The sequence below is a fragment of the Notamacropus eugenii genome, chromosome 1 (assembly GCF_028372415.1).
Source record: "Notamacropus eugenii isolate mMacEug1 chromosome 1, mMacEug1.pri_v2, whole genome shotgun sequence".
Taxonomy (NCBI): Eukaryota; Metazoa; Chordata; class Mammalia; order Diprotodontia; family Macropodidae; genus Notamacropus; species Notamacropus eugenii.
The window spans coordinates 317808481-317821759 of NC_092872.1; the positions used below are offsets into that span (position 1 = coordinate 317808481).

Here is a 13279-nt window from a genome sequence, read left to right on the forward strand (position 1 = left end):
TTCATAGCATACTTTCTTCCGACTTTTCTGATGTTATTACACTTTATTTACCCCCGTGTCTATTATGAGGCAGTGACAGGACTCCCTCATGTTCTTCACACAAGACTCCAGACTCTGGGAATTTTTCCTGGTTGTTCTTTGAGCCTATAATTCTTTCCCTCGTCATCTCCACCTCTGACTTCTCTTCAAGTTATAGCTAAAATTCAGTCTTCTAATGAAGTCTTTCCTAATTCTCCTTAAAGTTAGTGCCTTCCCTCTATTGATTATCTTCAATTTGTCCTGCATTGATTTTATTTGTACATGTTTCTTTACATTTTGTCTTCCCATTAGACTGTGAGTTCCTTGAGAGCTTTTGCCTTTCTTTATATTCCCAGCACTTAGATCATGTAGATGCATGATCAATGCTTGCTGACTGATTGAGGTTTGGGATAATGCTCTTCTTATTGGCCACCCTCTCTAAGACAACTGCAGTAATTGTTAGGGAATTACCTTCTTCTGTCATTCATCTCTAATTTCATTAGACACCTGGGCTTCTCAAATTTATAAGGTCTCCTTTCCCCCCCAAAGCCTGAGCATTTCTATCTTGTAAAGGTATTTCCCTTAAGATCAGGAAAGAACAAACAAAAAAGAAGCAATCCAAATCCCAATGCAGGATTTCTAATGTAGTATATGTATTTTAGTTGTTATGTACTCACTGTTAATGGAGGCTGGGGTAGTAGGTTGAGTGTGTAAGGAGAAGGAAGCTAACCTCCTCTTATAATTTTCAGGTAGCTGCTCAAAACAATCCTGACATTTTGTGTTGTCACACAACTAGTAAGTGACAGAGGTGTGCTTTTTACCCCAAGCCATCCTTATTCCACTCTATCAACTATTCTCTACTTCTATTTGTTAATTAAATTGATCAAGGACAAGGGTTGGTATCAGTATAATTACGTGTCATTTGTTTCACAGCCAAAAATACAACAAATATCTATTGACAGTATGGGAAATAATATTCATAACTCACAGTTCTGCTTATTTTTATTATGAAGTATATTCATTTGTTAGTTTACATTGAAATAGTAGGCACCTAGTAAATCTTTATGGATTTGCACTTGACCTAAGAACTAAGTCATTGACCAAAACTAGAGCTATAAATAATAAATTTGCTCATCAACTTTTTCTATTGCCAACCTAGTCAATTTCTACCTTTACCTGTGGAATTACCTCTTAAGAGAAATAATTGTGTTGTTGTTTTTTTAATTTTAAGGTATGTTCAACATTAGTACATGGAGGCAGCTGGGTGGTGTAGAGGATGGAGTCAGATAGAGTGTGCTTGAAATCAGAAAGATTGAAAGTTCAAATACAGTCTCAAATACTTAACTGTGACCTTAGCCACTCAGTTTTACCTGTGTTTGCTTTAATTTCCTCAGCTTCAAAATGGGATTAATAATACCACCTACCTTGAGGTATTTTCATGAGGATCAAACAAGATATTTGCAAGGTGCTTAGCATAGTGTCTATTGCATAGTATATGTTATATAAATGCTTGTTCCCTTTTTTCATTTTAAGGAACCATTTAGTTAAAACACAAAGCAGGATAGCTACTTGGTGATGATAATATTTTTGTTCTTAAAAATCCAGGACAAAATTAAACTACAAAATCATCCTCAGTAATATTTCTCCTTTTTCACAGATGGTCACAATGGCAGAAAAGTGAGTAGAAAATGCTCAGAATTCTATAGCTTTTAGACCATGTGAAAACATTAAATTCATTTCAGCTATGCTAAATGTGGCATTTTTGCTCAATGATCAACATATGCGTAAACAAGCATGGGAAATTAATTGCATCACTTGTGACATTTTCACTACAAACAAAAACAAAAGAGAGAAGGTAATTGTAAGTACGTAATGGAAAGTGACTTACAGATTCTTTTTGAAGATAATTTGGTAGAGGTAATTTTGTTGCATATTATATCATAACAAAAATTATCATTTAATCTTTATACTTATACTACTACACTATACAAATAAGTATTTGAAAGAAGTCCATCATGAAAATAAATGAATCATAGTCAACATACATATAATGTTTTATAGTTCATAAAATGCTTTATGTATAGTATCTCATTCAAGCTTCACAACAACACTGTGAGGTAGATGTTATTAACATTCCAGTTTTGCCTAAAAGGAAATGGAGCTATTAGAATTTACTGACTGCAAGAGACATGGTTGCACCTGTGCTTTATCAAGATCAGTTTGCCAACTAATGGACTGGTATGGAGAGAAACTCGAGGCAGAATGACTAACCAGAAGGTTATATAAAGAGTCTAGGTATGTTGACATGAGGGCCTAGACCAAGGTAGCTCCAGTGTCAAATAAGAGAAGTACAGCAGACATGTACTGGGAATTGTTTGGATAGTGCAGAATCAAGATACAAGGTAAAGTAATTCATTAGAAGACCTGCAAAATGCTTTATGTTTCTTTTTGAGTGCCAACTACTTAACAGATTATGAGTAGTTTAAATTAGGATACCCTTCTATTAAATGGCCTTTGTGAGACTTTTGTGTTTCTTATCCTGTTTGCGTGTTGTGATGAGTCACTGTTTTATACGAGATTTATACTCTGCACTGATTACCTTTTCACTCTCCTTTCTCAGGGAAATCCTCAATATGCACCAAAATATAAGGCAGAAATAAGTACGAATTGTGGAGTGGAGGTTTAATGTGGCAAAGACTGTGCATAAAAGGACTCAAGCTTCCTTTTATTGGAGTCAAGATTCCTACTTCAGTTTCTCATGCTTATGTAACCATTGATATCTCATGTGTTTTAATAGTTTTAAAATGTAATTGCTATTCTAGGGACGCAATGTGGTGCAGTGGAAACAGATTGAGTTGAAAACAACTGGATTCTGATTCTGGCTCTGCTACTCTCTAGGTTAGGCCAAAGGAAAAATATTCCCAGATCCTAGGCAAAATTTTCACACGTTTCATTATTTGCTCAATATATATAATACTTGCTTATCTACTTCACATACTTTTTCTTGGATAAAATTGAATAATAAAAACACCTCATAAACTGGACAAAAATGAATATCACCAAAATATTCACTGAACTTCTCACTTGTTAGTAGTTATTAATAGTAGAAATGTCTGCAGAACAATAACATGGTATTTAACATGTTTACATTTATTGAAAAAAAATGGAAAATAACATACATCTCTCCAAGACTATTTAACAGAGGGGGAAAACCCAGTGGAAAAGTAAGTGAAATCTAGAAGCACACATGTATATCATGTAACCAGAAATCAAATATAGATTTAATTCAATGTAATATTGATTAAACTTGTATCTAAAAAATTTGGAACATGGACTAAACGGAAAAATGCATTTTCCTATTAAAGAAGCCAGGGTATAAAGGAGATATGAACTACATCTAAACAGAAATGAGCAAACTAAGAACTATTTCACAGGTTTTTCTATCATTTTATGTCAGTTTTAAAAAAAATACATTTTCATTGATCTGATGAAAAATTAATTTAATCCAAATTTACTCCTTTTACTATTGAATTTTCTTTCCAATATATTACCTTCGGTTTCTCACTTCTTAAATGCTTTCACTTCCAACTTCCTAATGTCTGATAACATTATATCCTGGATCAGAATAATGAAATTGAATCACAGTTTAATAAAATTAAAATGCATACATGATATGATAGGATAATCCATAAATGAATTTTAGTAGATTCATGGTTTTCAATCTTTTCATTACCTACCCTTTCACTATTTTTTCATAAATTTGCATATAGTTTAGAATTTATTTGTTTCCCCACTCCCATGTAATTAACATTTCCAACTTTCAAAGAAATACTAAAGAAGTTTATCTCAATGTCCCATCTGATGCTGCTGTTGAATCCTCAGTCACTGGGGAGAGAATTCCCAATTGCATCACAGTTTTTTTTTCCTTTTAAGTTTAAATCTGAATTATTTTAAAGCAAACCACCTGAAAAGCCATAAATTCATGTCAGAAAGGAAACACTGGAGGAGAAAAGGCAAGATTGAGATGATTCCTATATTTTATTGTTTTTACAGCAAATTCTTTAATTACTAATTGACTTCAGTCATCCAGCAGCACCAGAGTAAACTATTTGCCTTGCAGAACAGTGTGAAATAATTTCAAAGATGTATTTGCTGGCCAATTAGGCAAATGTATTTGGGGATAAGCTTGCTCAGACCTGACATGCTATAGTATACCTCACACTATCAAAAGGCAAGGTTTAAATAAATATATAATAATGAATATATCCCTGAAAGAAAATATTAATTAATGTCAAAGAGAACATCAGACTTTCTCACTTTCTTACTAACATCTGGCTATAATGGATGGATACATAAAATTTAAACTTGTTAATATCCACATAAATTTCTCAAATCCTTAAATGTGGTATTAAATTAATTCTATTTTCCACATGTTAAACCTTTTTGTTACAACATGACTTAATCATATGGCTTCTAAAATTAAAAAAATGTTTCGTTGGTGAAACTCTAGTACCATTATTTGGGATTTTGTTACGTTGTAAAATAGATATAGGATGTGTTATTACACTGATAATATATAATGCAACAAGTTAGCTTGTTTGCAACCCAAACCCAAGTAATTTTAGTCATCAAAATTAATTCAAAGACAATTTAGTGATCAATGGGAAATAACTTGTGAGTTTTAGTCTATTGTGCTATTGTGGTCTTCCATATCTCAAACAAACTGTCTTAAAATAAATTTCCGTGATTCACTACACTTCTTTTATGATATACTATACTATCTGCAATATGCCATTCAGCACTTGAGAACTACAGTTTGCTTTTTAATAGCTATAGGAAAAGAAAGTAAATGATATGATGAAAAAAATAATACAGAATTAAATAGACTTAACTTTTAAAAAGAAAGACAGAGAAAGTGGGGCAAAATGTCTATATTGGAGAGCCAAAGGGAAAGAAATGAGAAAGGAAAAGGGAATAGTGAGTGACACTAGACATAGCATAGTCAATGAAAATGTCATATGTATGCACATTCACATATACATACAAAATTTACTTTATCTTCTTTGTTTCCTTTTGATGAACAGTAGTCAAATTAGGTATTATTTAAATTCTGACAATTTTCAAATAATAATTAAATTATATAGCAATACCCAAATTAAGTAGCACAAGTAAATATAGAAATTATAACTATACACCCAGGAAATCCAATGATTTAAAGGTCCCTGTTGAGTGTTCTGACACATAATAAAACTGCTTCAGAGAAAATTTAGACTTTTCTTATATTATTTCTCACCACTGAAACTCCTCTTCATCTTGTTGATCAGTTCAACTTGGCAATGTAAAACTTTGTCATCTAGAAAAGTAATATTAGGCTATTAAGAAGGTATACTTAGTTCATTTACTTGCTGTTTCCAAGAATTAAAGTTTCTTGTTTCCTATTTCTTTGCTTTTAAAGCAGATAAAGTATAGCTTTGATTTGAAAGGACATGATTATTCAGCTTCTACTGTACCTAAGAGATCCAGAGCCCTTTAGACGGACATATTCTCCACAATCTTTGTTTTATTGGATTTTGTTTGGTACATGTATGTTAAAAGAATCATCTCTAGTTTTGTCGTTTCTTATTGACTTTTTAAACTTTTTGTGAAGGCTCAGGAACAGATTTTTATAACTACCAGTTTTTTTTTTAAGTAAAATCAGCTTAGTTAATTAAAATGAAAAGGAAAAGTCCAGCTTAAAAAATGTAGTTAACTAAGTCTTATGATCTCTTTCATAAAGAGATTTCTTATAAACTGAATTAAGCAAGAGAAAAAGTAGTCATTGAATTCAGACTAATATCAAAAGGGCATTTCATTGATATAAGGGATCAATGAGATGCATCAATAGAAAAGATTAATGATATGGAAAAAATAATTTTCATTTCAATTTCATTAGAGGAGTCAAACTGATTTTTGTAATATTTCTAGCAGCCCAGTTGAGGATTGAAGATTTAAAATGGCTCTCATACAAATATAAGTCAAACATAATCATCCATTCTGATTTAAGGTGTCATGCTTTCCAGATACATTACCATTGAGACAGCATTTTACTAATCACTGACATTTTCAAGAGAATTAAATTTTTCTAAGTTTCTTGTCCTTAGACATCAAGGTATATGAAGTGCGAAGATATATCTAATGACAATATAACCAGTGGAAAAAAATCAGTTTAGCTTGGTGAATAAGTGAATATACATACAAACACACATACATCTTAACATACCTTACCTGGAAAGAGGCTTTATTGAACATAGCTGTAAAATGATCATTTCAGATGAATTACTTAATTTGCACAAACATTTCTACAGAATTGAAAGAAATATTAAGCCTCGTCATTGTTCCACTACATCTTCTTGTGCTTTTTATATTTATATTTTCAAATGTTGAATCTTAATATGTATATCCCAATTATTTGCATAATCAGTTTTTAACCCTGGGGTATTATCAATATATATTAATGATAATAATGGTGATGATGATATTCTTCTTTAGACAAAAGTCTTTTTAAATGAAGTTAATAGCTGAAATAATTTAAGGAAAAAGGTCATCAAGTTTCATAACCAACAAGTATAAGGGAAATTTACAATACATAGGAAAACTGGCTGGTTTGTCCTGGTAGCTCAAACTGGTAATGGTTTGTCCTCAGGTAGCTCAAAATCATTTTTACAGAATGTTTTTTGTAAAAGTATTTGTGTGTTGTAAATGTTGGTAAAATAGCAAAATACTATTTCACAATCTGCACAGTCTGACCAAAGGGCAGAGGCATATTACCCTCAGTAATTAGAATAAAGACAAATTTTTCAGTTCCAATGTTGCTGTAGAATTTCTATATACTGTGATCACAAACACTTTCCTTTTCCCTCAATCAACAAACTAGGACATCTAAAGTTAGGGCCAACTTCATTTCAAGTGGACATTAATCAAATCATTTTTGTATTTTTACCACCTAATAAGCTAAATAACATTCTTTTGCTCTGATTGATCCACTTAATAAAGGGGGCTTGGGAGTGTTGTTCCCATGTCCAGTATCATTGGAAGCTATTTTCTAATGGATAATAAGCTGAAAGGCCATGGCTGTCTAGCTGGTTAAACAGATATCTCATCTGAAAGGGCTTACGAAGCAACTTAGGTTCTTCCTTCTCCAGAAGTGGCATTTTGTTTTCTTGCCTCTAATTACATTTAGCCTCTGTAGTTTGTTTATAAAATAGTTTTACACAAACCACTCTTAGCAGTGCAAGCTTCTGTGTTGAAAAATTTTCAGGCTTGTTCATTGAAGGCACTTGGTTTCCATGGCAATTTTATAAAAGATAGTGGTTTGGTTTCTTCATTAGAACAGATGACTTAGTTGGGGTGTTCAAGTGGCCGCAAGCAAATTCCAATAAGCCTGTGTAATACGTAAGCCCAGGTTTCACATCCTGGATAATTATGCATGCAAAAAGAGACAGCATTCAGTTATCTAGCTTAGCCATGGGGGTGGGGGAAGAGAGGATGGGCAGAGAATATGAATGTCTTAAAAAGCTCTGAGTTAGGATTTTTTTCAAGAAAAAGTAACAGCCAAAGGCAAAAGGGCCTACGTTTATTTAATTCTCTACTAAAAACCTTCTTGAATGGAAAATAAATGCCAGCTCTTCACATACCCTGTTTACTGTGAGGTTTTTGTTGGCAGGCCATTAGGTTTCCAAGGTAACAAGCAAACTATTCTTTTGAAACAAAACCAGTCATGACTTTGTGCTTTGACAAGGATTTCTTTCTATAGCTCTTTTTTTTTCCCAGAGTTTAACCAGATGAAACTGTATTCTTATTAGCCAGGAGAGCCCCTGAAGGTAGGTCTCTTCTTTATTCATGTCAAGATCACCTTTCATATGTAGTTTGGAATAAGTTATGCTCCCAAGATGTTTTTATCCCCAGTGCTATTATTTTTTGTTTTGTTTTGGAGTCTGTGGTCAGTGGAGGAATCTTTGGTAGTTTGTTTTAAATGTCCATTTACAAAGACTCTTTCTTCATGTCAGTGCTTTGTGAATCTTTTATAGCCTCTGCCAGAGTAAGGTCACCTTCGAGGATTTAAGATAGAGATGAGGACGACAGCTGGGAAAAGCCATATATGTACTAAAATGCCAACAGCGCCATCAACTGAATCTAAAAATAAAGAAAATAAATACCAGAACAGAAGTATTATTAGTTTTTCAGAGATATACACAATAAAATTTTAGTGCACTAAGGAAAATGAAATCTGGAACAAGAAGACCATTTAAATAAAAAGCGGCGTGTGTGTGTGTGTGTGTGTGTGTGTGTGTGTGTGTCCTTTATCTGAAAAGACTTTGCCATGACATAGGATGAAGGAAATGAAAATTGTAGTATATTTACTTGTTTCCATTGCAAGTAAAACTTTAATCTCTACTCCAGTTCAATACAAGAGCCTAAACAGTTACTTTCGAAGGAAAATTTCAAAAAAAAAAAATCATATAAATTTGAATCATGTAGGTAGATTTATATTTCTGGAAAACCAAACAATATATCTACTAGAGGATAACTTCACAATGTCTAATCTGAGAACTGTAAATTCAAATTTATATGATCTTATATGTTTGCCCAGAATTTAATTGTCTAAGTTTATGTACTGAGCTGAAATAGAGACGGAGGTTTTACTTGAGATGAAAATAAATTAGCTCAGAGAAATATTGAGGAATCCCTAAGAATTTCAGTATTTTTCCAAGTCTCTTTTTGTTTCCCAATAACTTTAAGGGTGTCTAACGGAAAGATGGCAGTTGTACTCCAGGATGGTTTGTTACAGAGAAGCAAATTTGCATACTTCTTCCTTCTTTCTGCACTTAACTTTTTAAAATGGAAAAAATGATTTATATTTGGATTAGTCACTATTGTCTATGGGAAAGTGTCAGACTTCATATCCCATACTGTTTTTGGCAAAGGTAATTATACCAATAAACCAACAAATTCATTAATTTTCATTAAAGACCCACTATATAAGGCACATATTCAAAGAATGGGGAGATCTCTACTCGTAATGAGCTTACATTCTAATTGGGAAGAGAAATACGTGTAAAAGTATATAAAGCATAAACATAATATTAATAAATAGAAAAAAACATAAAAGAAGTTAAATACAAGGTAGTTTAGGAGAGAGAATGATGTGAGATAATCAGGAAAGGTTTCATGAAAAAGATGGTGTTTGAACTGAACCTTAAATACTCAATGAGGAAGAGGTGTGGGGGATGGCCACTGCAAAGTTAAAGGCATACGAGATAGAGTGTACTTTGTAAGGAAGAAAGAAAAGAATGATTTGACCGGAATAAAGAGTATGGGAAGGGAAATTAATATCCACTTGAGCTGCAAAGTTAGACTGCAGACAGGTAGCAATAATATTTAAAAGTTAGAGACAGGATTTTATATTTTATCGTAGAGGAAGTAGGGAAATGCTGGAGTTGTTTGAGCAGGGGAGTGACAAGTTAAATCTACATTTAAGGAAAATTATTTTGACAGCAGTATGTAGAATGGACTGGGGCAAGGGAAGACAAAATAGGGAGAACAATTAAGAGGCTTTTGAAATAATCTAAGTGAGAATTGATGAGGGAATGAACTGCTACATGAATGCAGAGATGAAATTGATAAAAAAAAGATGTGAAGTTAAAAAGAGCAAGGTTTGGCAAAGGCATTGTGAAATAAGAGAGAATGGGGAGACAAGAATAATGCTGAGAGTACAAACCTGAAGGACCAGACAGGTGGTATTGCTTTTGATAGTAAAAGAGGTTTGGAATAGGGATAGCTTAGGAAGACAGAGGGGAGAGGGTAGGAGGAAAGATAATGAGTTTAATTTTGGACACATGGAGTTTTTGATATCTCTGGTACATACCAGTGGAAATGGTCAGTAGGCAATTAATGATGAGGGATTAAAGTTCAGGAGAAACTCTGGGATATATAATTATAATCATGATAGCATTTATTTAAGATTTACTTAAGATTTACTTTAAGATTTACAAAGTGCTTTACAAATATTATCTTATTTGATCTTCATGATAATCCTAAAATATAGGTGCTGTTATTATATTACTCATTTAACAAGTGAGGAAATGGAGGTATAGAGAGGTTAAGTGACTTGCTCAGGATCACACAGCTAGTGAGTGTCTGACTCATGTATTCTTGACTCCACGTCCAGTACTCTATCTACTAGATAGTAACTCGAGATAGCTGTGAGTCATGTGCATAGATATTATAGTTAAATCCATGGAAGCTGATGAGGTTCCTGAGAGTATCAAAAGAGAAAAGAAGAGAGTCCAGGACAGAACCTTGGAAAACATCCACAGTTTGATAACATGATATGGATGATGAGCCAGAAAAGAAGTCTGAGAAAAAGTGGTCAGATAGGTAGGAGTTGAATCATGAAAAGGTCTTCAGAAGGAGAGAGTAGTCAGCACTGTTAAATGCAGCACACAGGCAAAGAAAGATTATAATTGAAAAAAAGACCAATTGCAATTCAGAGATCACTGGCAACTTTGGATAGAGCAATTTCAGTTTAGTGTTGAGTTTGGAAGCCAGATTACAAAGGGTTGATGAGTGACAGGAGAGGAAGTGGAGGCAAAGAATGGAGACAGTTCTTTTTTAAAAGGAGTTTGGCTGAGAGAGGGAAAAAATATAGGATGATAGCTTCAGGAGATAGTAGAGTGTAGGAAAGTATTTTTAAGAAGGAGTATAAGGGGGACTTGGAAATGTTTGAAGGCAGGGAAGTTGAAAGATAAAAAAGAGTAAAACAGAGACAGAGACCAACAGAGAGAGAGAGAGAGAGAGAGAGAGAGAGAGAGAGAGAGAGAGAGAGAGAGAGAGAGAGAGAGAGAGAGAGAGAAGATGACAAGGGAAGGGATCAAGGTGTATAGGTGATCATATACAAGGGTGAGCCTTGTTAGAGACTGGGGGAAAGGAGGAGAGATTCATTGAGAGATAACGAGCTTTGAAATTAGAAGAATAAGAAGAGAGGACTCACATCAAATGACTATGATTTTTTTCAATAAAGTGAGAGACAAGGTTAGTATTAGAGAAGAGGTGTGGAGGTTTTAAAGAGGGGGAAAATGTGTTTGAAACAACTTCAGTCGAATTAAGTTTGGGAATCAACTAGGGAGGAATAAAAGTATATCTTGACACAGTGAGAATCCTGTTGAGGTTGAATATTTGAATTTGTAGTATGTCCAGCCAGAAGGTTTGTATGATTTCCTCCAGGTTCATTCAGTAGCTCCGGTAAGATTCTACAATAAGAAAAAGGAGGAGGAGGAGGAGGAAGATAGCTAACATTTCTATGGTGCTTACTATATACCAGGAAGTGTGCTAAGTAATTTACAAATATTATCTCATTTGATTCTTAAAACAACTCTGGTAGGTAGGTTGTTGTTAGTATCCTCGTTTTACAGTTGAGGAAACTGACACAAACTAAGACTGAGTTTACCAAAGTAACATAGCTAGTAAATTTCTGAAGCTGTATTTGATCTCAGCTTTTCATGATTCCAGGCCTGGTGCTAGGTGCCACCTGTGCCACCCAAATTGATTAGAGAGAAAATTGGTGATAGGGCAAGGGATTCAAGAGCAGAGCTAAGTGTACAATTTTAAAGGCTAACAAATGACCAAGTTAGAGAGGGAGAATTTTTGAAATCAAAATAGGGATAAGAAATTTCTTACATATTGAGAAATAGGAGATCTTAGCAATGGTGAAGAAGAGGTATAAGATCACTGACAAGAAAAGAGTGGTGGAATTATAGTAGTTTGTGTTGCTGAACTCTGGGATTAAACCATTATTTTCAGAAGGTAACTTTTATAATAGCCATATTTCTAAGCAAAGGAAGCACAAACCCATTACTAACACATTGATAATTTGCTAGATTAATCAAACAGAAATAAACATTAAAAAACCTAGAGTAATGTGGTAAGATCGAAAGTGTTTTCTTCTCTTATCAGAGGTAGAAGTTGGAGTTCTTCTTCTCTTTCTGTGTGGAGAAAAAGGAATGAGAGCCTAAATTAAGTAGGGTCTGTGTGAGGAGATTGATGAGGTGTCATTATGGAAAATGTGAAAATAGATGAAAGACTTGACAATTGTTTGGATATGGTGGTAAATGATGTGCATACACACTAAGGTCCCTACTCCTGCTCCCCTCCCCTTTCTTAGAAATATTGAGAAACAAATAATTATTTAGTCTAACGTCGTTTCTAGATTTACATGAATGAAAAATCCTTCTTATTACTTTGAATTCAACTTTTAAGAAAACAGTATCATTAAATATCATTTTTATCAAATGCCAAGCCGGTTTCTAACCCATTCTAGGTCTCATGATTCTATTCAGCTAAGAAAGGACTTTACTCTGAAGTTATTAGGATAATGATCACTTAGAGGAGGAAGTTGTTATTATTTCACTTAAAGTAAGTATCTCGTGAGTTCATTTTTAACCAAGTGGAAAGGAGATTCCTTAGCGTAGGTGGTCAAAAAGTCATTAAGTAGTTTAGGAAAATGATTTGAGCTGATGATGATTTGAGATTATGAAAATGTGAGCTATGCCCACCTTTTAAGCTGAATTGTTCTGAGATTGCTAACTAAACTTCGAACTTATGATTAATAATCTTGATTGTGGAACTTTATATTTCTTTTGGAATATTGTAAATTATTATTCTAAATTTCAAAGCCATGGGGAAACTATACATTTTAGATTTAAAATTTTTGTGAATCATAAATCCTTTAAGGTAGTTAAACTGTTTGAATTTTCACTGCATATTTCTGCTGGACTGGAACCAGTAACCAAGTTTTATGTAATCGTAAATTTTCTAAGTGTGAATTTGAGTGTTTGTGACCATTTCAGAATTCATTATTTGATTTAATAATATAAACTAACTAACTAATAATGAAAGTAAACTATGCTGGAAACTTAGCTAGCTTTAGGTTAACCAACAAATTCCAGGATGTTTGCTCCCCAAGTTCAAAGCATACTTTTTTTTTTTTTACTTCAATAGTGAGAATAACAAGTCAGGTATGACACTGAGGTTTCAAACTGGAGTAAATGGAAGAATGCCAGTGCTCTTAAAGGTAAAAGGGAATTTTGGGGAAAAGTTAAGGTTTTTGAGAAGGATAATGATTTATTTTTGTAAATGTTAAGATTGAGATGCCACATTGAGTAGAAATTCCAATAGGCAGTGGAATTTCCAGGTCGTATTAGAGCTTAAGAAAGAGACTCTGGTT

The 13279-nt window shown here is 33.5% G+C and overlaps 1 protein-coding gene across 2 annotated transcripts in view; it reads right to left on the reverse strand.

The window, feature by feature from the left end:
• Positions 1 to 3152: 3152 nt before the first annotated feature.
• MDGA2 (MAM domain containing glycosylphosphatidylinositol anchor 2) overlaps positions 3153 to 13279 on the reverse strand; it is a 904469-nt gene continuing 894342 nt past the window's right edge. For both annotated transcript variants that reach the window (XM_072629633.1, XM_072629632.1), the window contains one exon: positions 3153 to 8190. In XM_072629633.1, coding sequence (XP_072485734.1) covers positions 8102 to 8190 — 89 coding nt within the window. In that variant the 3' untranslated portion in view covers positions 3153 to 8101. The remainder of the gene's footprint in view (positions 8191 to 13279) is intronic.